The sequence below is a fragment of the Prenolepis imparis genome, unplaced genomic scaffold (genome assembly GCF_030444845.1).
Source record: "Prenolepis imparis isolate NDT839.2.m4 unplaced genomic scaffold, iyPreImpa1.0 SCAF_5, whole genome shotgun sequence".
NCBI lineage: Eukaryota > Metazoa > Arthropoda > Insecta > Hymenoptera > Formicidae > Prenolepis > Prenolepis imparis.
The window spans coordinates 4,463,381-4,488,012 of NW_028141163.1; the positions used below are offsets into that span (position 1 = coordinate 4,463,381).

A 24,632-nucleotide genomic window follows, 5' to 3' on the forward strand; every position below is an offset into this window, starting at 1 on the left:
CGGCTCCTCCGATTGGCCGCCGGCCTCTGCCACGTATGCAAGGGACGACGTCCCCGTCCCGTCCGGCACCCAGGCAGGATCTCTTTCCACGCGATTGTGTATCGGTTGTCAGCCGCGATCGGATGACCAATCCATCTAATTTAATTATTCGCCGTCATATGTTCCCTCCGCGTCCACGATGCATCCACGTCCTCGAGATCTCCATGTACTACGCGGATTTGCATGCGTGTCATCGAACACGCGTCGCGACGTTGGCCAACGTCGACGGGATTTATACACGGTGTCAAAAAAGCGTGATTACTTTCACTTCCGCTGATACTACGGCCGGTATTCATAGTCCGTTCTTATTTCAAGACCGTCTTAAGATGCAAATACGGCTCTGTGATTGGTTAATCACATCTTAAGATTGTACTTGAGACAGTCTTAAATATAAGAACCGACTATGAATACCGGCATACGATCTCGTGGGATTTTCTCACGGATTATTCATGAGTTCATTACATTTTCATTGTAGGTTTGTTCGTACTTATAGAATTTCCTGAAAACAAGATAAAAAATATACATCGAAGAAAGAGAGAGAAGGATTTGAAAAGTTCCTAGATTATCACTAAATCCTGCTCGTCTAGTGACAGTTTGACTTGTGACGTTTGACCGCTTGGAGGGGAGGCGCTGTCATCGTCGTCTTCGTTGATGGATTCAAGATGGCCGCGGAACATCGTAGCGGAGAATATTTTAGCAGTTTCGACGAAAAGGCGTAATATTTTTTACACCCGTGACGATTCGTCCAACGCGCTATCCGTCTGCCTCAGCGTCGACTTCATCGAGGTATCCTCGCGTCCCCGCGACGGTCGCTCGAGGGAGAGCCGCGAAGAGAAAAATGGCGCTCTGTGACACTAGCTGATTCTTCGCCAATCCATTCTCCGATGTCATTAAGGAGGATGATTTCTCAAATTTTCTGGCGTTTTCGCTTTTGATCGAAGCGAATCCACTTGCGGTGAGTCTCGTAGAATCGTCACTCTTCAATCTCACGTGCGATTTGCTTCGTAAAACAGCGATTAACGGGTTGACATTGAAGTTGACAATTTATACATCGCGCCCATAATCGTATATGTACATAAAATTAGAAAATTTTGCGAAAGGTATTTTGTACGAAAGATCTGTAAGCATGTTGTCGTTAATATGCCTAGAGAAATTCTTATTTTACAAAGGAAAAAAATGCTCCTTTCTGTTACAAAATTTTGAATTAAAAGAATCGAATTGTATTGTAAAAAATAAATGTTATAAAATGTATCTTTTTACGTTATATAAATGCCCTGTGTCTATGACTATATCAGTACTATACTTATTATTGTAAAATAATGCAACATATAAAAGAACCGGAACAAAAGAAGTATATTGTGAGGGTCTTCATTGGTAACATTCACTAAATAGTGTTGCACGCAGTATTATTAGTTATTAGCAGCTGCTGCATATCATTTCTGCAGCAGGATAACAATACATATGTCGGTAGTTTAAGCTGTACAATATTTACAGATGACATTCAATAGAATAATTGCCTTATATATTTTTTTTTCTTTTTTAAATCTTTTTAATTTGTGGAATAAGAGACATGCAAATTTTATAAAACATGATAGAGAAATATATATTTATTTCATATGTACATATAATATAAAAAAATAATTTTAATTTTTTAGTATACTCTATACTCTATATTATAGAAAAAAATCACTTTTACAATATGATATATTCTTTCTATATTCTTGGTATCAATATTTGCAATTTATTTGTCTTATTTTTAAATTATCAACGCAAGTAATGTATATAAAAATACTATCGTTACTTCTTTTTCAATTCTATTAGATCATCAATATGACTCCTCAGTTGAATCGGAAACGTGGCTCGTCCGTCAGCTTTACCAGAGCAAAGGACGACAGCGACGATGCCGAGGACGAGATTCACATATCTCTGGCGCCGTATATACAGACATACTTGGCGCACAGCAGTCAGGGATTGGGATGCTGCGGTATTAGTCTACCTGTACCGTTCGAACGTGCAGCACCACGCTCGTGGTGGAATCCTAGATTCGACTCGGAAATCCTCGAGGAACAGTTTAGGAGAAGTGCCTTTCCTCAAATTAGATTAAGATTTCGGTTCGTATTATGATGCATTATGTATATTAGAGATCTGATCGAATTAATTTGACACTGAAAAGATTGTTTCGATTACTTCTTGCAGATATGCTCTCACGTATATCCTGCTGGTGTCCTTATCGTGGCTGATGTACTTTGTGATAATCGGAATAGAGAATGATACATCGATATCGGCGGCGATAGCGGGTGTCTTCGGTATCGTCGCCGCCCTGGTGTCGGCCGTACTTTATTTAACGTATACGGATTACTACAGATCCTACGTACTGACGACTTCCCTGGGAGTCGCGTCCACGCTCTGTTTCCTATCCTTGCTCTTCCTCGCCATGGTGCCGCCGCACGTGGACGGACTGACCCTGGTCGGACATTTTGCTCTGTGCTCAGAAATTCTATTGATAATTTATACGGTGCTGCCGATGCCGCTCTACGCCTGCGTGGGAATATCCACGCTCTACTCATTCATGTTTGAAATCTTGACTGCCTATCTGTACGGCTCGAAGGATGCGCTACAGAGCGAACGGGTTGTACGAAATAATTCCTCAGGATTGAATAATACGACGGCGGAGAAAACGTTGGTACTTATGCACTCATCCCTAAAGGATCCTCAAATTGTTGCTGGTCTACAGAATGTGATACGTAATATTAGTGATTTTACTACAACAATTAGCAGTACAGAGGCGATATCGACGATGCTACACGAAGATAATAAAGTTAATACGATGAAAAATACGGATTCGAGATTCTTAGAACGAGATACGATAGCTCAACGATTGTACGGTGCTCTAATTGACTCGAATATTTTGACGAGATTAAATTCCAGCATCCCATCCACGATTAGTTCCACTGTTAGCTCAACTATAAATGCATCGTCTATAGATAATTATAATAGCGATAACATGCTCGATGCCAGTGATATCGACTTTTCCACGAATCTCGCGATAAGGATCTTGATGCAAATTTGCATTCATTTGATAGGCATGCATATCTTGATAATGACCTTTGTGAGAATGCGCGGTACGTTTATGAAGGTCGGTCAATCTCTTCTTGTCCGTCGACAATTGGAAGTAGAGAAGCAACTGAAGGAGAAGATGATACACTCGGTGATGCCGCCGAAGGTCGCGGACTGGCTCATGGAGGAGAGCGAGCGCGAGAGAGAGCGAGAGGATTCCCTGAAGAAGGGCTCGATACCATCCAACAACACGGACATCCGTTCGTTGTTTCGTCCGTTCAATATGCATTCGATGGAGGACGTGAGTATCCTGTTCGCCGATATCGTCGGATTCACCAGGATGAGCTCCAATAAAACCGCGGAGGAACTCGTAGGTATACTCAACGATCTGTTCGAACGTTTCGATGATCTCTGCGAGCATCACGGATGTGAGAAGATCTCTACATTGGGCGATTGTTATTATTGCGTAAGCGGATGTCCCGAACCGAAGTCCGATCATGCCAAATGCTGCATAGAAATGGGACTAGGTAGGTGCAAGGGCCATTATTATATCAGACTGCAATAGTCAGGGAATCTAATCTTGTACATTATTTATTTTCTTAATAGCTATGATCGAAGCTATAAAACAATTTGACATCGAGAGACGGGAGGGCGTGAACATGAGAGTAGGCGTGCACACAGGCACCGTACTCTGCGGACTTGTGGGCACCAAGAGATTCAAATTTGACGTCTGGTCGAATGACGTAACATTGGCGAATAAGTTGGAAAGCACGGGAAAGCCCGGCCGTGTGCACTTGAGTGAGAATACTTTGAGATTTTTGGGAGACCAATACATTACAGAAATTGGAGAAGTAGTTAACGGTAAGTAAAATAAAAGTGCAAAAGAAAGAATAGAAATCCGGAATTTTATGTTACACGCATTTTTCATCATTCCAGGTGTTAAGACTTACTTCATAAGAGCCCGTAAATCAGACTTTGTGAATCTATTTATCACGAACGTCACGTCACCCAAGAGTATCTCGCCGTTGATGCAATCGCGGAATCGTCTGGCATCGTGCAACAATCAAGCCAAGCCGCGCCATCACTATCTCCACATGGTCACCAACGCGAGCAGTTACAGGATGAAGGCCAATTCCTTGCCTAGCATTTTGGATTCTGAAAACGATGGCGACGCCATGGATGACAAAGAGGATTCGAACAAAAGTCCGACGTCTACCGCTAGTTACGGCAAGAAAAAAGTGCGGAGTAAGCCGTGGAAGTATTTACAGAGACAACGAACAACCGAGGAAATGATACCTTTGGAGATAGAAGAGGGAAGAAATATCATTATGGGACAAGCGAAATTCGATATGCAGACATACGAGGAATGCAATGGATTTAGACGAGTTAGTGGCGCTTTTTGTCTTTTTTTTATTATCGCATATTTTATGACTGTGGTTATCCCTTACGGTCGGTTCTTATCGTAGATCCCTCTGGATAATGGCGTTGAAATGGATCCAAATCCTGTACCTTCTAGTCCTTTATTATCTGGTGAAGAGCCGATTAGTCATGCTTCTTCCATTTGCAGTAGAAAAGACTCCGGTATCAAGAGTAATAGCAGGCGAAGTAGTATACAACAACAGGTATGCGTCTGCAGATTTTGTTTTATCTTGTATTATCTTTTTTATTATCTTTGTATTATCTTTGTTAACTTATCTTTGATGTTTGCAGTTATTCCTAATGAACGGCATGGCCCAGGGTGATTTATTAGGACACAGAGTCAGTGGTTATTATACCTCTAGTTCAACATTAAATTCCACTCACGATCCTTCATCATCAGTGCCCCCTTATCCGTTTCCTCCGATGGTGACCGATACATTCGGCGCGTGTTTTCATAAATTACGCAAGCAATCTGATCTCCAATTAATTAGGTGAGCGAATCATTTTTTGACGCGCTTTAAAAATATCGAATATTTTTATAAGCTTTTGTCTTTCACTTTAAAGGTGCGTACAAGACAACGTGAGCTCTCAGCGCTCGTACTTTGTCAAACCGCCGCTTTCGAGCGTCACTCTCTTCTTCAAGAACGAGGAAATGGAGAGGGAATACCGAGAAAACGCGCACAAGGCCAGCGAGGGTATCGGCGATAATCCTCCCACCCTGGCTACTTCGAGATTCAATACATATTTTGACATCTTGATATCCGCCCTGGTCTACACGGCTATCACAATCTCGCTTTTCCTCCTCTGCAAACCGACGATTTATTACATGGTGTTCTCTGTACTCACCACCGCTGTTCAAGTTATCGCGGTGTTACTCTGCATTCGGCAGCTCTTCTATCCGCACGTCGCTCATACGACATTCACGCAGAGTATCTTCAAATTCTTTTCCCGATGGTATCCATGGCACGTGTGCGGCGCGGTTTTGGTCGGTCTACCGATCATCTCCATCCTGCTTAATTTCACGTGCAACAGCTATCGGAGTCTGAGCAACTTTGAATATTACTACAGCTATCTAATCTTCGTCGGGCTGGTCCACTTTTGCAATTTCACGCAGCTCAACTGTTGGATGAAGAATCTACTGGTCACTCTCACCGGCGTATTATTCATCTGTCTCGTGGTAAGTCACATATCTCCGTATCACCAGAAGAATCTCAATAGTATTAATAGTAGTAGCGATCCTGGCAACAGCTCGCAATTGGCGGCTTTGCATTCGAATTTTTTCAAATCGCTCGCGAGCGAACGAAGCGATCTGGATGGTTCGGGAAATCTCCCGAACGCGACGAGAGATTTTATCACCTCGACCGCTGCAAGAATGTCGGCCGCGAAACATACAGGACGACAAGAAACGTCTGCTACGATTCGAAGAGAGGCTTACACCGGGTATAACGAGAGATTATACAATTCGGAAATATATCTGGATATGGTGCTGCTGCTGCTGTTGGTCTGGTTCCTGAATCGTGAGTTTGAGATCAGTTACAGATTGTGTTTCCACGGTAATGCGGTCGCGGCGCGCGACAAGACGCGGGTGCAATCGATGAAGAATCAGGCCGACTGGCTGCTGCACAATATCATACCGAAATACGTGGCCGATCAGCTCAAGACTACCGCCAAGTATTCACAGAATCATAAATCCGTGGGCATCATCTTCGCCAGTATCGTCAATTTCAACGAGCTGTACGACGAGTCGTATCTGGGCGGCAAGGAGTACCTGCGCGTGCTCAACGAGCTCATAGGCGACTTCGATGAGCTGCTGGAGAAGCCGGAGTACGCGAACGTCGAGAAGATCAAGACAATCGGCAGCACATTCATGGCCGCGGGCGGTCTGAATCCGCAGGTGAGGCAGCAGAGCGAGCACGAGTACACGCATCTGTTCCAGCTGGTCGACTTTGCTGTAGCGATGCACAAAGTGATATACGAGTTTAATCGGGATCTGTTGGGCTTCAAGCTGATCCTGCGAGTCGGCTACAACTATGGCGACGTCACAGCCGGCGTGATTGGCGCGACTAAATTGTATTACGACATCTGGGGCGACGCGGTCAACATTGCGTCGCGGATGGATTCCACCGGGGTCGCCGGTAGGATACAGATGGCCAGCAATTGTCTGAACGTTCTATCGGAGCGATACGAGTTCGAGCCACGCGGACAGGTGTACGTCAAGGGTAAGGACAATATGGATGTGTTTTTGCTGCTGGCAAAGAAGGAGAATGCCGAAGGTTGACGACCAATGCTTAAAAAGCTCCGTGCGACCGTTATATATCCAAGAGATGATCCAACATTACTTGTGGCCTGGAACGATCATAGCATTTAGAATAGAATCTGGCTATTTTTAGTATCTGAACATTTTTTATAGCTATAATATTTTACCGTGCTTGTTTTTCGGAGAGCATGCGAACTGGATTGTACGAATTGAATTGCATTAATCTTTTCCGATTTTTATTTTCAATTTTTTCTTTCTAAACTTATGCGTTGTTACATTGTAAAATGATATTTTTCCTTCGATAGTATCTGGATTTTCTTGTCCAGATATGAAAGGTTTTATTCTATTTTTCTTTTATGATAATATATAGCATATGTGTGAAGTGCATAAATGTTCAATAAAATATTTGAAAATAAAAAATGGAAAGATTACGAATGCAATTCTATTCAATTCGTACACTATACGAAAACTCAAATTTTTTTATGTAAAATTGTGAAAGATATTAACGATGGACAGAGCCATTATTAACAACTAATTATGCTGAAATAATGATCAGGGAGACGTGTAACGAAACAGATGGTAAAGGAAACTAGAGAAAAAAAAATGTGCGCATTATATATATGTGTGTGTATTATACACACATTTTTGCGAACAATAGTCGTATATGTACCCTATTGAAAAAAAAAAAAAAAAAAAAACACGCCTTATTCGTTGACTGCTCAAACTCAGCTAACGAGAGATATTTATTAATGAGAGATGTTATTATTGTATTTTTGTAAATATTGAATATATTATATGTATAATGAAAAGAGATATATATGTATATCATGAAAGATTATCTGAGATCTGCCTTTGTCTCAAGTACAAAACTGGATGTGAGAAGGGGCGGAGAATCTTTTTTAGGAACGTTTTACGTTGTTGAGCATCGGATAGTAGTAATTATTCGTGTATGGGTGTACATATTATGTGTAGATGATACGAATGTGATTTTTGCGCGAATATATATATGTGTATATTTGTGATGTATCAGATTTATATCTATTTCCTATCTAAATCGAGTCTCGAAAATGTGTAATTCTTTTCGATCGAGTGAACGGTGATAGTAAAACATTTTTTATGATGTAACTTTGAGAAATTGATAAAAAAGTTTTACGTTTCTATTGTATTCTCAATATTCTAAGAGCAAAACAGCGAAGTGCGTTTCACGCGATAAAAGTCAACGAAACTTGAGAAAATACCCCGTTATAAGTGAAATAAATTTTTAAAAGTAAAAAAAAATAAATTTACACAGTCTTGTCTTCCTTCTGATATTGTAACACGTATGTAAGATGAAGTAACACGGAAGTAAGATAAAGCGTTATATATATACAAGCGTTGTTTGAAAATTAATCTACATAGAAGAGATACGAAGTGAAATTTTAGGATCTTTTAGTGATTACAAATGATAAAGGATAATTTTACCAAAGACCAAGATAGGGAAGATAAGGAAATAAGAGTTTAAGCCACGAATGCGTGCATATGTAAAAATACATGTAGATTTACGCTTAGAGTTTGTTGTACAATGCGTTGTACGTGCATTGAATAAATTGCATTATACATTCCAAACGAAGCAGCTGGCCGCAAGTAACAAGCTCGTAACAAAGTGCTTCTTGTTGCCGTATTATTAGCCGTATGAATATCCGTCGTTATATCTGGACACGAACCTGCTCAGATTCCAAAGACAATTCTATTGCATTTTTTTTTTTTGTAAATTTTAACGATAAGCGTCCGATATTTATGCTGTAAGAAATAGTATTTATACATATATTGTGTGTTGTGTGTATATATATATATATATATATATATGTATGTATGTACACAAATTTTGAGAATTTATCTGGATTACAAAAAGAAAACTAGACGCTTTGTGTTTGTTATATGCGGTATAAACGATTCGAGTATAATGCGATAAATTTGAATCTGGATTACAATTGGTATTATATATCCTGCACGTAATGTGGTTGTAATTTTAAGCAGTGTTTAACTCGATATATGAAATATTGTTTCATGTGAAAATAATAATGTCATGCATAATAAAGAAAGGAGATTTTCTGTAAATATTTCTGTAAAATATTTGTGGCTTTTGTGTAAAGTATAGAATTCCTCGTTTCGGAGAGATCGAAAAAGAGTTGTGGTGCTGTATAAAAATTGTGCAATGTATCGCTTCGATTTGTCGTGAAATATTTCGTACGAAGATTACAGTCAATTATAAGTTTTGGCGTTATATATACATATATAGAGTATAACGAGATAACAGCTCATATGTCAAAACGTATTCGCGAATATGATAATTTATAATGATAATATATAAATATATATATATTACATTCGCCGATTTTGATGGGGAAAGTATATGTTACATGAGAGATATCAAATAAAATATATTATGTAAATTGTATGTATATTTATCGAACATACACATGTCTTGCGGACAACGAGACAAAGAGACGTATATTGACGTACATGTCATTATTGTCAATGTAATTTCTTTATTACAATATAATATATACAAGTTGCTATAGCTGATTTCGCTATAGTTGATGTACAAAAAACGTGAGCGAGGTCTTGAAAAGAAGCGGATTTCCGCCGCTTTCTGGCCTGGCGTAAATCAATAGTCTCTTACGTCGAAACATTAATATTACAACAAAGCGCAACGATTACTTCGTTTACACTCAAATATATGTATATAAACAAAGTAATTATCGCACTTTGCTATAACATTAATATTATATACATAGGATGTCCTATATAGATGAAATATAGATCGGTATTACTTCGTCAAAAAATAAGCATATATTCCTTTGGAAAGATTTTCGAAAATTTATTTTTTAATATGTCAATATATTTGCTATATATTTTTATTCTTCATGTAGACATTTTAATGACAATTTCGTTATAAATTGTCTAATATTTATATTATTGTAATAAAACACTTTAAAAATAGTTTAGTTAATACAGTAAAATGTGTTTTTTGGCTCTTATGAAAACAATAAAGTTAATGTGTATATATGGAATATAAATATTAAACTTACTTATAATAAAATCAGACCACTCTTCACAAAGAATTAAGAAATAACAAAATGTATTATATTAAAGACTCTTGATCGTATTTAAAAAAATAGGATCTCGAAAACAATGCATTTCCAGAAATATTGCCAAAGAAAAGAGATGCTTATTTTTTGACAAAGTCTGTACTAATCTGTATAAAACTCTACTTATATATAAGACACCCTGTATACACATATATATTAACAATTATTATGAAATCATCTGGATAATAATCTTGATAATTTCGTTACATTTAACGATCAGTTAAATGCATAATTAAGTATACAATGTGATGTAGTTCAATAATAGATCATATTATCGATAATAAAAAAGGATTGTCATTGTGAAAATAGTGCTGTTACAAACTTATTGATCTATACAATTTAACAAGTCAATAAAGCGGTCGAGAGTGGTTGTTTGTAAGATAAGCAGATTTTTGTAATATTCCGGATAATTATCGTAATTAATTTTTTTGTGCCATTGTGTACAATTTTTGTCGATATTCACATAATGGCGTGCACTATTCTCGAAAAAAAAAAAAAAGAAAAAAAAAGGAATATAAAACACTTTGTGTATAACACGTTATGAGAAATTGTATATGCGAAACACTTTCGATGTACAAATGTGTATCAGATGTTTTCGTTAGACAAATAATAAGTTTGATTCGTCTTATGAAAAAATACAAGGAAAAGGAAACATTTGTATTATCTCTTCGTTCAGCAATGTTCCATTGATAAAAAAGGTAAATGCTTTTGCAAGAGGATATCTTAGATTACGATTACAATGGAATCTTTTTTCGTTAATTGTGAATTCCTCTGATACCTACTTTTCTCATATAATCTACGAATCAAATTTACGAACCGTATACGTGGTTACTAAAAGCGCAATGGAATGCTGAGAAAATAATGCATAATGCATTTTAATGTAAAAACTTACGAGTTTAAATTATAAATTAAAACGCATTTCTCTGATAGAGATAAAACAGATAAAACAGGCGAGACACAAATTCAATGTAACAATGATAGATTAAAAAATTCCATTTAACGCGCAAAATGTTATGTCCTAGTCAAACTAGAAGACAAACGAGAGATTAGAGAATAAAAGAGTTTTCGATTAAAACATTTTTGATATGTGATATTGTAATGTAATATTGTAGTAGAATTTATGGCAATTTATGTGTGTGTATGTGTGAAGGAGGGTGTGTGAGATCGTCTTCTTACACCGCCTTAACAAAACATTTAATATTCTAAATACGCCATCTGATATATATTCTCGTTGAAACGATTTTTGCAACAGTTTGCAGTTAAATTCCACGTCTAATCAGTTGCTTACTCTTTTTTATGTGCATTAATCTCGTCATTTGCGCGCTTAACGCATTTTTATATTAAGAGTAAACGTAAAGAAAAGGCTTGAAGGAGCAAGTTGAACATGCATGCATAAAGACTTGTAAATTCACAATTTGCGAAACACTTAATGCTACATTAAAACATTTCATAATTAGCGTTAAAACATATATGTAAATCGTGAGTCGCACCGAAAATACAAATATCGCGTGTCTAAGGAATGACAAAAAAAAAAAAAAATATTTTGGTCCTCAATTGAACGCTCTTCAGTGAAGTAAAGCGTAGAAATTTATCAGTGATAATCAATGGTATTTTATAAGAATATAAAATTGTCTTGAAATTACTTGATATTATGACAAGATCGAAAACCATCATCCATCATTAAGTTTTCTTCAAAAATTGTGGGATCAATTAAAGTTTAAGTTAAATATGATTTTCAATAATCAAGTAAAATTATTAAAAATCATCTTAAATTTTTTTTGATAATTGTTTATCCGACAGTAGTCGATCGCAATTTGCTCAAACATTTTCTTTACGTTTAATTTTATTTTTGGAGCTTTTTTTCTATTTTAAATATTAAGAGTGTAATATCGTAATGTACAAATGTCTCTTCGTATGTTCTCGCGTGTATGTCTTCTTGATTAAAACTGCCGTTTCGATTCACATGTAAATGTAGTAGCGTATAAATTTGATTCATAATTTGTACCGCGGTTTCAATTATTTCACGAGAAAACTCGGTTGTAAGGAAGACGTTAATCGACTTTTTGTTGCGCGTATAGATACATTTTCGGCATCAATCCATATCTTTGAAAAAATCAACGAATCGTATAATAATATAAACATTCGAAACAAATATACATGTATATGTATGTAGATGAGTGTGATTATAATTCATTCTCTTCTACTCCACTATATAAGATTAATCTATAAGATTTTATTGTACAATATGTATATATTTATATGTATAAATATATGACACTGACGTAATAAACTATACTTCGAAATCCTTAACATAGTATAATGCAACAGATTTATTCATTTAAGCTGTACTTTCTGCAAAAATTTTTACTTCTTTCTTTTTTTATTTTAAATATTAGTAAAAATAAAAAAAGAAAGTTCATAAAACTGAAAAGAACAAACCTAATATGCTATAAATATTACGGACTTCGGAGATATAGTTTAAAAAGTAGCAAAGAAAAAAATTATATATATAATAAAATTATAATTAATGAATTATATACTACAATATTCGCGGTTTTCCACAAATCAGTCACAGCTTGGAACATGTCACTTCTCTTTTTTTCTTCGTTTATACAAAGCAACTTAACTTTTATAATTCCCAAGTCGCTTGCTTCGAGTACATTGTTAAATTTTTTCTCGCTACGTTCCTTATCACAATAATCTGCTATGTCTTATCGTACAACCCTTCCACAATGTCCCAATTTTTATGTTCCGTACATGTGCCACGAAAGGCATTGTGTGATGTGTATAAATATCTCGGAAATTGTTTTTTTGACGTGTCATCGAAATGTACGTTAAAGTAATGATAATGCGTATCGAGAAATTTATATTTTTAGAATATTGAACATTGAATGATGAGAACCTTTGCAGTCTCAAATATGATGAACACGAACGAGATTTTCCTCAAGCATATTTATTTCAAATTAATTGAAATAAGAGTATTCACAGAATATAAAAAATTAGCTATATTTGTATCGTTGATATCTTTAATAGTTTGAAACTAATAATCGATTTCAGAATGAGCAGAAAAAGAAATTCCTCCGACACTCATAAATATTTATCTGAATTATATAATGTGTTTATATACAATTCATATTTATATATCCGAGACTTTATTTCAAGCACTCAATGATCGAGAGCATGAAATGTCCAAAGATTCCTGAAATTTTACCTCGATTTTTTAAGTAATTACAATTTTTATTAAAAATTGTGCGTTATTCATATGGTATCATTTTTTATTTCCATTATAACCGAATTTTTCAAAACATTTTGAAACAAATTTTTATTTCCATTATAACAGACATTTTTCAAAACATTTTGAAACAAAAATACAAGTAAAAAAACAATTTCTGAAATTTGTAATTTTAAAATATCCAAAATTGCATATATCCATTGCATGCATCAATCAATTATATTTAAAGCGCGATTTGAGATATCGTCTTCGATATATCGCGCTTTAGATATAATTCGCTACATCTGCAGATTGTAACTCGCATTTCTTTACCAGAAAAAAATGTGCTTTTTCAGCAGATTTTAAGAGCTCGAGTATTCATTTCTTTTGCGTCACCGTATAGTCTCATCTCTGAAGAAATCTTTTTACAATAATTTATAATTGTTTATTGAGTTAGACCAGCTTTGCAAAACATAATTCGCTAAAACTCTCTGCTACGTAGGCCCAGCGAACAATGCTGCTATTCCGGTATCAGCGGCGTTCTTCGAAATCTCATCCACGCGCACTTGTTGAGATTTACCGAATATTTGTATTCGCGGTAAATTGTCTATTTTAACTTCCTTGCGAAACAATTGACCTACGCTTCTGCCAATAAGCTGTAAAAGACGGGTAAAACCCGATCGTTATTAAATGTATGATACTAATAAAAAAATTGTGATGAATCATGCACTTGATTTTATAAATTTTTATTTCAACGAGATTTTAAACGCAGACATACCAAGTCTAATAAAGCACTAGCTGTATATTTTGGATATTGCAATCGTATATACCTGATTTGTAATTTTCTTGAAGAGATCCTTCTTTCCCTTTTCAACCTTATTGCCTTTCGTGCTGACTACCGCCATTTTCTCATCGAATCGTTGCAAGTCGGCGGGATTGACTCCTGGGATCTGCTGCATCACCTCGATAATGTTCGGAAACTTGGGTCTGAGGCACTCGTAGACTTGTGCGCCAAGAGTAATGAGGGAACCTTGATTGGCCTCGTGCTGGCCGTGCAGTTGTAAACCTTGGAGAACGGCAACCATGATATCCGCTGCCATGGAAGGATTGAGACTACCATCGGCTGCTAGTGCTCGTACTACTGGTCCGGTCAACATTGTCGCCTTGAGACTCGCGTTTGAATCGTTCCACGCAAGCGCTCTAGAAACAACAAGACATTATTATGGATAAAAATGCTCTAGAGAAACAAGAATAAAAAAATTAACTTTACTTACAACTTTATAATAAAATTGTAAGACCTTTTCTATATTATAATCGTATAACTATCTATATATCGTATTACCCTAATACACATAGGACGACGCTGTGACAGGTAGATGGATGACGTAGAACGAAAGCTCCCAGTTCGCTGACGACTTCGGCGACGATGCTGTTCCCCCGCGACAGAGGTGGATCCACTGCCATTCCCCCGCTATCCTGATCCATGATGTCCGGAGGCGCAGCGTCGCTAGCGGCTCCACCGACTAGAGCCACTTTTAACACGTCTACAAAGTCTCTGGTCAGATTTCTGTTGAGCATGTCATCGATGACTTCCTGCGTGTCCGTGTTCTCTTCGTCTAGACCACCAGATTCGTAGAGATGCGTAATGTATTGCCACTTTGCACTTAATCTTTGGCACACTGAAACAATATCGCACAATATGGATCAATTTAAATTTGCTTGACATGATGGAAAGCATAAAAAAATAAAATAAAATAAAATAAAAATAAACTTTTTATAAACACACTCACTATGTGTAGATACGTGAGCCAGTACAGGTACTAGTACGCTCTCATAAAAAGCTGGCGGACACGAGTATATGAATGGTTTCATAAACACACGTATAATCGGACGCAGTCTGTAGTCTGGAATCACCTGAAAAAACAGATTTTTTTTAAATTTCTGTTTAAGAGAATACATGTAATATAGAACTTTATGAAAATTAAAAAAGATTATCGATAAAACTGAATATTTTATTAAATTACCTCCATGTTCGAGAAAACTGAGTTGAGCAACGCTGATGAAAATCCGGGCAACTGATAGAAATCTCGACCAATCATATGACAGCCACTGCCCAACATATGATAGCACTGATCGTGAATTGTGCTGAGAAATGATTGCATTCGGATCAGGGAAGTACTCGAAGTTTGATCCGTCTCAGTAGTATTGTCATTAGTCACATTTACGCCCAACAGATTCGCTTTTTCCGACTCCAAAAGTCCATAAGCATTTTTGTAACCCTAGGATAAAAATAATTGTATATTTAATAGTCTGTTAGGATAAAACATATTTGAAGCAAAAAACTTTGAATATTTTAATAATATTATTGATAATATTACCTCCGAAAGAACGGCGAGAGCGGCAGGAGTGAAGAGAGCGTTCATCGTTCGCAGCAGCGCGAAGAGCGTTGGCAAGATAGGAATTACATGGGGTGCGGCAGGATTTCGGTAAACCGGATTACCACTTTCGCTGAGCGCAGCAACAAAGCCACCTCTTGCCGCGCGGTCAGGGTCCTCTGGAATAGAGCATCGCTTGACCACACTTAAAACGGTACAAACGCACATCATGAGATCACTGCGATTGAATCTAGCCGGATCCTCGAGCATGTTCTCCACTGGTAGTCTGTCCAATCCCACGAATTGCATAAATTCCGGCGGTCCCGTGAACCATTCCGCGCCGATCGTGATGAACTTGTTGGACGCGTCGCCAATCACTTCCGCGACGAATCGATTCTGCCTTTCGTAGTCGCAAAAATGATTGGAAATGAGGAGCAACGCCTCGTACAGCATGACACTCTCCATTCGGGATAACGGGCTCGGTTCTCGCGTCAGATTGCGCACCATGCTACGTATCTGCTCAAATACCGGCAGCAACAACAGCGGATACTTGAGACTGATCTTTACCATGAGACTAGCGGCGTGGCGTCGTACGTTTTTGGTCGCACGCGAGCGATTGCGCTCGTTTTCGTTGGGCGCTTCGAACACCAGCGCGGCAAAGATCTTTTCAAGAACGCGCGGCAGGATAGCGACGCCCGGCATGGCCATTGAGCCGGTTGACATCGACAGGAACACGAAAAGCGCGCTTATGCAGGATAGTAGGGCGGATAGTAGCCAAGGATCCTGTGGTGAATAATCTAGACAAAGCTGCAACAACTGCAAACCGGTCTGCACACTCGGCCGCTCATTGATCAACAAGATTCTAGACATAACGGAGTCCAATGCCTGTGCAAGAGCCTCCCATTCGAGGTACTCTCGATCATTCTGATCACTCTTGTACTGCAGATTCGCCATACCCTTGGTAATTTTCGCCGTCAGCCACTGTTGTACGTATGTAAACGTCACTAAAGGCGCTACCATAGTCGCGTGCCTAAATCCCTCTAACAGGTCCATTCTAAAGCGATGCAAAAAGACGTTGAATTCCTCCTCCGAGTCGTAATCAACGAGGCAGTATGTGGTCATGCCGTTGCTCTGTCTACCATATGGATATGCGATACGAATTAGCTTGGGCGCTGTGTGTTCGACGTATTTGGGCACGTATGTCAGCAATAACGAATCGTTTTTGATGTGTTCATGCTTGAACAGCATCACCCAGATTGTATTCGCTAAATGCGTAAGCGTAAGACTCGAATACATGGTAAATGTGAGCACAGTGTCTAGAAAGAGATTGAAGTGTGTTGGACGTATGCTGGAGGCGTCATCTTTTCCCCATAAAGTGCACAGTTGTGTCGCCATGCCTGTCAGTACCTGAAATAATAATCATATAAACATATAACACATAAACAATGGTTTTTTTCTTTATGAAATGCAAATTAATTCAGTATTAATTGACGCAATTATCGTGAAAGTTACTTGTGTGAGCTTTTTCAGGAACAGATAATGATTCTCGTGGAAATTCGTAGGTCCAGCGAGAGGCGGTGATGCGGTAGCTGCCGTATAAATAAATCTCAAAGCCTCTTCCGTAAACAGGATCATCAATTGCTTTCGATCCTCGGCTTTGCCTTTGCGATTTACAATCTGGAGGAGGCATTCGGCGGCGGAACATTGAAATATAGGATCGCCCAGCAGGAGGCACAGTATTTGCAGCAATCTTCCATCCTCGGCCATCACGTGGTTTATAGAAACCCATTCGACAAATCCGGTTAGCGTCGACAGTACTATCTGTTACGATACGATTACATAATTACAACATTAGAAACATAATATGACATACAAATATTAGTTGGTTGAAATATTAATTGCCGACACGCGTCTTACAAAAACTTACTTGAACGACTTTACTGTGTGTTGCAGCTTCGGATGTCTGTCCTAAGGCACTTTTCTTCTGAAATTCCGAAAAGTGTTGCTCCATTAATCTCAAGAAGAAATTAAAGATTTCTGCCATATTTGTAGTCAACGCTTGATATATGTCTTTCCTCCTCTGATTGGATTCCAATGTCTGTAGGAGCGCCACGTCCTCCACCAGTCTAAGAAATACCAACAAGACCAGCTCAGTCTGACTCACACCTTGCGTACAGGCCTGACTGAGCTCGGCTAGCAGGGTGGGCCACTGTTGAGGCCACTCTCGCTTTATCATTTCGACTACCACCCGCGATAGTGCGTCCTTTATGTGCGCCTCTTCCTGTAGCAACGGTTCAGTGCCTTCTTGAAGTAATTTCATTGCATTTTCCTTGATGAAGATCTTCTCTGACTGCGAGATCTGAGTCCATCGATACTTGACGCAGTGTTCCATTAGCTGTAGACCAAAGTGACGTACCACTGAGCTTCTGTCCGGGGATCTTTGCGCCAGATATAAGCCACATTGCGCGCACAGTGGCGAGGATTCCTTGAATCTTTCGCAAGCATTGTATACCTCCAGGCGTTGCTGTGGAGATATATTGGGTGACATTATTACCTCGACCACTCGGGCCAGTTCCGCCGATATCTGGGCGACATCGCCCACTCCAAACTCCATTCCTCTCTAGTGCACTGGAATACGAGACAAGAATGTTCATTCAACATTTGTAAGATATAATATAAATAATGCTTGTTATAATAATTTAAAAATTATTTTATTGGAGAATTTTATTAAATAAGAAAAAAAGATATAGAAAAAATAAAAGGATAAAATGGATTATATATTTATTTTCATGTGTTAGTGTTAGTTAGTTAGGATAGCATATGTCTATTATTTAACATGTAAGAAAATGTCTCTCATTTAAATATTTTTCTCAGAATTAATTAGTAATCGTGAATACATAATGGATACTAAAGAATTTATTGTATTAAAGATACACATATATATAGCTATAAAATAATCCACACCCAAAATATTTCACATCCTATTATTAACAATAATAAATAATTTTAAAGCTAAACTTATTTGTTTAATTAAGGCTACTCAAACCTACAAATTACTACTTTTCTATACAACTAGTTTCGACATATATGCTACACATCTTGTGTAATTTTTACGAAGCTGATGCAAGATATTTGAAGATAGTGTTTTCAATCTCTAAAGAAACCGGTATAAATATGCGAAACAAATTTCGCGCATCTGTCAAGAACGAGCGGCGAGCGAAATTTTCGCGACGTCGCGAGCTCCAATGTTTTTTCCCCAGAAACAAATATTTGTGCGAGCGAACTTTCGGGTACTTATCCACGAGCATGCGGCGACGAGAGAGCAGCTTGTTGCGGTGTGAACATGAAAAACTGCACGCGGCTACTCACCTCGCGAGATCGTTGTTCGAGAAGGAGCTTGACGGGGCCGGGTAGAGACGGCGAGAGGCTCTCCGGTGTCGTGTCGCGCGTCAATTCATAATCCCGATCGGCCGGGGGAGAATCTACGAGTGTCCCAGCGTCAATCGCGATGCACGCGGTGCAACGATCGTGTGCAACGCTCTCCACCAACAGTCATCAGCAGCCTCGGAGATGCGGATGCGGCACGCTGGCTAACCGGACGACCTTATACGCGATCACGTGCTGCCCTCTCTGCGATGATCGAAGGAAAGGAATAATTAGAAGAGGAAGTACTGTATAATGGAAAATTCATTGGACCCGCGTTCGATGCACGAGTGGTCTGTCCAATGAAAAATGTCGATTCTAACCGACGCCATTTTTGTCCCTAGAAAACAAGTTCTCCTATTGGTTCGGATTGTTGGACGCAGTGTGAATCTTTTTAATTGTTTTTCCGCGGTGTAGAGCCATTAGGCATCTAGTCGCGCGTCTAGATGTTTATACATTGTGACTCAAAAGTCCGAAAAATAAATATACTCGTGTATATATTGAAAAAATTAGTAAACATGTAGCTTTGAATTGTTTAACCAATAATCATCATATCTAAATGAATCATTACGATAACCAAGCATGACCGTAATTTTACATATATCAGAAATGCTAAGGTAATAATGAATTCTTGAAAATTGAATCATGCGAAAATGTATTTGAATGTGAAATATATAATATATATATATATATACAATATGAAAAAAAGAATTATATGATGAAATAATCTGATTTTAATAATCTTTCGCAATATTAAGTGTTCGAAAAAAATATAATTTAATTTCCAAAATTAGGAATTGTTTGTTTTTTTACTATTGGAGAGATATGTAATTGTGATATAAATTTAATTTTAAAAAGTTTTTAGTTGCATCTATATTACATAACCATATTCAATAATAAAGTCTAATTATATATTTCTAATTTATTCGGAAATAATTAAGATATTATGGACTTCCTGGAAAAAAATTCTATATATACATATATAATCATATGTAAATATATATAGAATTATATATAAAATGTGTTTACATACATATGTTTTCATTTATCTCTTATGTCTTATATAATCTCTGTCTTTATATACAGAAAAAAGGATAATTGAAAAATAATAGAAAAAATAATTTATATATTTTTTAGAAAAAATAAAATTCATGGAAATAAGAAAAACTTGCAATATATGCAATTATATGTAGGCAATTTTTTTTAATTTCTTCAAATCTCACTTTAAAAAACCGTGAAAATAATAATTTTTTTATTATTTTTCCTATATGTACAGAAATTATAAGAAAAAGAAAATATATGTAGACATGTTTTTTATATATAATTCTATTATATATATATATATATATATATATATATATATATATGATTATATATATATATATTGAACTTTCTTGGAGGTTCTTGTATTTTTCAATTAAATCATCATAGAAAGAATATTAAAATTCTTATTTTTTAGGAAACACAAAAACAAAACAATTAATAGTGTTAAGTATATGATATATAAATTGTGCAGAAACATTCTGCTATTTTTTATCTCATTTTTCATTTCATATGTATATTTGTACTAAAGACACAAACACACACACAAGCTATATCATTTTCTAATATTTAATAAAATAGCATTTAATAAAACAGCATAAAAGCTTAAAGACACGTCTTATTGTTCTTTAAGAAAGAATCTTTTTGCTGGGATACATTTACATAAAAAAAGATATATTAACTCAATAAAACTCCAGTTTTATTTATGGAATTAAAATACTTCTTTAAACAGTAAAATCTTAAAATCTGTACTTTATATTACATATTTAAATGGTACAAAATTCTCAAATAATATTTCGACATAAAAATTCTTTTGCAATTCAGTTTTTTCTCAATTCATTTAATTTATGCAGGAGGAGCCGAGGAGAGTGGGAGAATAAATCGCAGACGGGCGGGACGATCGAGAGCAATCGCGGGCGGAGAATGTAAGAAGTGCGCTAAGCAGTATATACACCTGAGCTCGCCTTTTAAAGGTGTTGCAGAAGCGTGGTGGCAAACCGTACGCTACGACGAATGCGCCTTTCGCTCACAAGTTGGAGCACCAACCGTTTCAGTGATTCCAACGTCGCGAGCGGAGACAGGAGCGGAGACAGGAGCTCTCGAGCGAGAAGACCAAGACTCGACGATTTTGCATCTCTGCGATTTGACGGATCGGCTCATCCGAGAGAAGAACGCGCGATGCGCGACGCTGCTGGTCCGCGCGAACGACGCTGGAATCGTCGTCGCGAGTCGCGAGTGCTCTTCGAACAAGTGTATACGTACAAGCAATTTTGAGGAGAAGGAAGAGAGAAGTATGAGAGATATGGACCAGAGGCGGTGAATAATACCCTCGTGTAAAACCGAGCGATCATCGATATGTCATCGCGACGATCCAGTTTCGGCCAGCGCGTTTCCACGAGAAGAGGAATCATCCACGGATAAGGATAAGGAAGATAATCTCTCTCCTAAGCGCGAATGACAAGGTACAGCAACCGGTCTCTTCTTCAAGAGCTGATACAGATAAATACATTTGGCGAAACTCCGGAACGGAATCTTAGTATCGGAGATCCGCATTTGATCAGTGATCAACGATCAGCGATCTGATGTTTTGCAAAGCCACACGCACGCAGAGCTTGGCGCGATATTTTTTTCATTAATGTTTTTTTTTCCGGGGATCTGCATTAGGAAAGAAATATTGCGCGCACAGGTTGCATCGGATCTATAGCGCCTGCGCGCTTCGTTGTCCACTACTCGTGTAGAGAATATGAGTTTATTTAAAAGCGACGCGAGCAAGAATTTAATAACCGGTTAATTAATGAGAATAAGTAGACATTTATTCAGCATTTCAAACTATTAAGTATTTAAATCATCCACTATCTGTTTTTTTTTTACAAGGGACGAACAAATTAAAAAGAATTGATTTAGGGATTAATTTGAATCCTCTTTATTTTAGGAAAGAAAAAATATTAATAACTTTATAAACATATTTAGTAAAGAAAAAAAGAATAAAATTAATCTCCAATTTTGAAAATGAGATATTTAATTTCAGAGAAATAAATTTCTTGCAATTCATTTAATATTTTGCTGAGCTCAAGCAAAGAATTAAAATATTAAATTCGATTATATGTTGTATTATAACGTGTGATAATTATAAATCAATTTTCTGTAGTTATCTTTTAAAAATGAGATTATAATTTTCTTTTTATGATAAAAAGAAGAATGATTTGATAAATGTGTGCACTATATTAATAAAGACGCAATTATAATTATAATTATAAAGATTATAATTATAATTATAAATAATTATAAATATGATAATTTATATTGTGAAGAAGGATTGATAAAGTATTACCTTGAAAGAGTCGCGGGGGAATGATCGGAGGCGAAGGGTATTGCCGCGCGCATTGTCGATCGAAGATGTTGCACAAATGTCCTTGCCAAATGACATCACCGTACTAAATAAGGATTTGCCCAACACAGTGTACACGTTGAGGCTGGCACTGCCTACGATCGAGAGACAATCCAATGATAATGCAGTGTTTTGCAATCAATATATGCGCGGGCAATATACTTAAAGGAATATATTGCCACACCTAATCATAAATTTGTATTTATTAATGTGTAAAAAGAATTATATTTATACTAGCATTTTAAAAAAAGATGCTAAAATCAAGCATTGCTAAATAAAATTATAAAATTAAAGATATATAAAAAATCTTTTCAAAAATTAGAATATAACTCTGATTCCTTTCGCAATAATATCATATTTTTGTTATAGATAAATGCTGCGTATGAAGCAATCTTTTTCAAAATGCAATACATATATTAGAAAAAATATCTTTTATCATATATTGCATGCTATAGCATAATATTCTATTTCTTATTGTTTAATAATTATAATTTCTAATAAGTTATTGACATATATAAATTTATTTCTGTTTTAGATGAGCTCTAAGCGCGAACGTTACTGATCACTCGTATATTTATCTTTAATATTCTTACACGAGTGCATTGATATAGGCTCCAAAATGCATACTCCCAGATATGCTGGCTATCACATTAGCACAAATCGTGATTACATTACAGATGGCGAAGAGAGCCATAGAGCTCCTTCAGATCGCACCGTCTCCGAGTATATCGTTGCCAACGAACATACTACCATGGTAAGATATTTATGGCAAAAAATATTTTTTCTTAATTTAAAACATATTACATATTTGTGATTTTAATACATCATATATTATCTCTATAATTTCAAATTTTTTTCAGGTAAAACCAATAAAAAAAAATCACGCAGACAGATATGATAGAGAAGACAGAAGATCCAGAAGCGCGCACAATACTCGCGATTCAGTATTGTCTGGATCTTCGAAACATAGTTTACATCCACTTAGCAAAAGTGCCTCGCATGGCAGCATTTGTGACAATGGTTCAGATATATATGTCACCAGCGCTGCGTATAGAGCCACTTCCGACATAAGGTTGTTCTCCAATTTGAATATATGATATATTAAATATATATAAACAATATAAAATGTATTAATGTAAAATGTACCTTGTTATTGCAGTCGGATATCACGCCATAGTTTAGCACCAAGCTCCAGATTGGATCACAGAGCGCCTAGTCACTACAGCTATGGTTCCGGCAGATCGGGCACTTCGACAGTGAAAACTCGTACATCACGGAAGGGTGGAATAGTTGTGGAAACCATGTCAACACCCAATCCTTTCTGTCCAAACACTAAGGGTGTCTGTTGCCTCATGTTACTTCTTAATCTCGGCTTGATCCTGGTTACTCTGGGCTTTGTTATCGTCATACAATTCTTCCAACCATTAGTTGTTTGGTAAGAGTACTGTATAATAAGTTTTTATATTTTCACATGATTTTTATATGTAAGATTCTATACTAAAATTAATATAATTACACTTTAATTAAATAAAAAACTGTTTTTAATAAAAAATAAATTTGTAATTATAAAATGTATTATTTTACATTTTATATTTCGTTTTATATTTCAAATAATTATCAATGTAAAAAATATAGAAAATTGTATATAGTGCATAAGTTATGCAATTTGTGTATGTATCAATATGTGTATGTATACAGTATTTTTTTACAATATAAACATCTTTCTTTAGGATCTTAGGAATAGTATTTCTGGTATTTGGATTTTTGACGCTGATTGGCAGTCTCGTGTATTGTGTACATGTGTTCAGAAATGCCAAACACCCACATGATATCAATCCTGAAGATCTATATTGGACCCATTACTGGCAAGGTCGTGTTGGCTCTACAGCACCTGAAGTTTATTATAAAGCAGAAGACAAATATCAGGATGATGGTTATAGTGACCGATATAGCAAATATTCAGGAAAGTATTATGACAGACAAAATCAAAGATATTGATCAAAATATAAAAAATGATGCTATTAACTGAAGTAAAATTCACTCACTCTGCCAACTCTTAATTTTATAAAGTATTTTGGATACCAATGATAAATAAAAAAACTAATCTCGGTGCAATAAAATATATTACTTATAATTTTGTATATATAGATATTGTACTAACATCTTTTTTCCTCTTCTGGAAAAAATACAAATTGTAAATTTACTTTTTTTGTATTAATAAATAATCTGTAAAAAAGTAATTTTTTTCTTTAGAGATAACCTTCTTAATATTAGTATATCGTAATTTAAT

The 24,632-nt window shown here is 36.5% G+C and overlaps 3 protein-coding genes across 4 annotated transcripts; 2 read left to right on the top strand and 1 right to left on the bottom strand.

Moving 5' to 3' along the window:
* The first annotated feature begins 138 nt into the window (after positions 1-138).
* On the top strand, positions 139-7,496 carry Ac13e (Adenylyl cyclase 13E). Of its 2 annotated transcripts, none has more exons than XM_083038297.1 (9): positions 139-293; positions 515-994; positions 1,861-2,150; positions 2,236-3,623; positions 3,703-3,957; positions 4,033-4,481; positions 4,563-4,718; positions 4,807-5,006; positions 5,080-7,496. In XM_083038297.1, exons 3-9 carry the CDS (start codon positions 1,870-1,872, stop codon positions 6,791-6,793), a joined length of 4,443 nt encoding a protein of 1,480 aa, XP_082894423.1. In that variant the 5' UTR covers positions 139-293; positions 515-994; positions 1,861-1,869; the 3' UTR covers positions 6,794-7,496. The 2 variants fall into 2 exon arrangements, with proteins under 2 accessions (XP_082894423.1, XP_082894422.1); XM_083038296.1 differs by having other exon boundaries at positions 139-280; positions 533-994.
* Positions 7,497-9,280: 1,784 nt separating this feature from the next.
* Positions 9,281-19,114, bottom strand: Ranbp21 (exportin-5-like protein Ranbp21). The gene is made up of 9 exons (XM_083038304.1): positions 18,859-19,114; positions 17,417-18,117; positions 17,002-17,310; positions 15,493-16,896; positions 15,139-15,393; positions 14,905-15,028; positions 14,457-14,793; positions 13,945-14,314; positions 9,281-13,770 (listed from the first exon to the last, which is right to left on the bottom strand). Exons 2-9 carry the CDS (start codon positions 18,101-18,103, stop codon positions 13,609-13,611), a joined length of 3,648 nt encoding a protein of 1,215 aa, XP_082894430.1. The 5' UTR covers positions 18,104-18,117; positions 18,859-19,114; the 3' UTR covers positions 9,281-13,608.
* Positions 19,115-19,390: 276 nt separating this feature from the next.
* On the top strand, positions 19,391-24,473 carry LOC145936268 (uncharacterized). Its single transcript, XM_083038311.1, has 6 exons — positions 19,391-19,529; positions 20,808-21,416; positions 22,878-23,096; positions 23,203-23,414; positions 23,502-23,777; positions 24,073-24,473. The coding sequence occupies exons 3-6, from the start codon at positions 22,962-22,964 to the stop codon at positions 24,338-24,340; spliced, it is 891 nt and encodes a 296-aa protein (XP_082894437.1). The 5' UTR covers positions 19,391-19,529; positions 20,808-21,416; positions 22,878-22,961; the 3' UTR covers positions 24,341-24,473.
* The last annotated feature ends 159 nt before the right edge of the window (positions 24,474-24,632 follow it).

Excerpts from the sequence above, each read along its gene's own strand:
- Ac13e (XM_083038297.1), top strand. The coding sequence starts at position 1,870 with ATGACTCCTCAGTTGAATCGGAAACGTGGCTCGTCCGTCAGCTTTACC. Across the intron at positions 4,719-4,806 it reads GAAGTAGTATACAACAACAG|TTATTCCTAATGAACGGCAT; the intron begins GTATGCGTCTGC and ends TGATGTTTGCAG. Across the intron at positions 5,007-5,079 it reads TCTGATCTCCAATTAATTAG|GTGCGTACAAGACAACGTGA; the intron begins GTGAGCGAATCA and ends TTCACTTTAAAG.
- Ranbp21 (XM_083038304.1), bottom strand. The coding sequence starts at position 18,103 with ATGGAGTTTGGAGTGGGCGATGTCGCCCAGATATCGGCGGAACTGGCC. Across the intron at positions 15,029-15,138 it reads CAGTTTTCTCGAACATGGAG|GTGATTCCAGACTACAGACT; the intron begins GTAATTTAATAA and ends CTGTTTTTTCAG. Across the intron at positions 14,794-14,904 it reads GGCTCACGTATCTACACATA|TGTGCCAAAGATTAAGTGCA; the intron begins GTGAGTGTGTTT and ends ATATTGTTTCAG.
- LOC145936268 (XM_083038311.1), top strand. The coding sequence starts at position 22,962 with ATGCATACTCCCAGATATGCTGGCTATCACATTAGCACAAATCGTGAT. Across the intron at positions 23,097-23,202 it reads CCAACGAACATACTACCATG|GTAAAACCAATAAAAAAAAA; the intron begins GTAAGATATTTA and ends AATTTTTTTCAG. Across the intron at positions 23,415-23,501 it reads AGAGCCACTTCCGACATAAG|TCGGATATCACGCCATAGTT; the intron begins GTTGTTCTCCAA and ends TTGTTATTGCAG.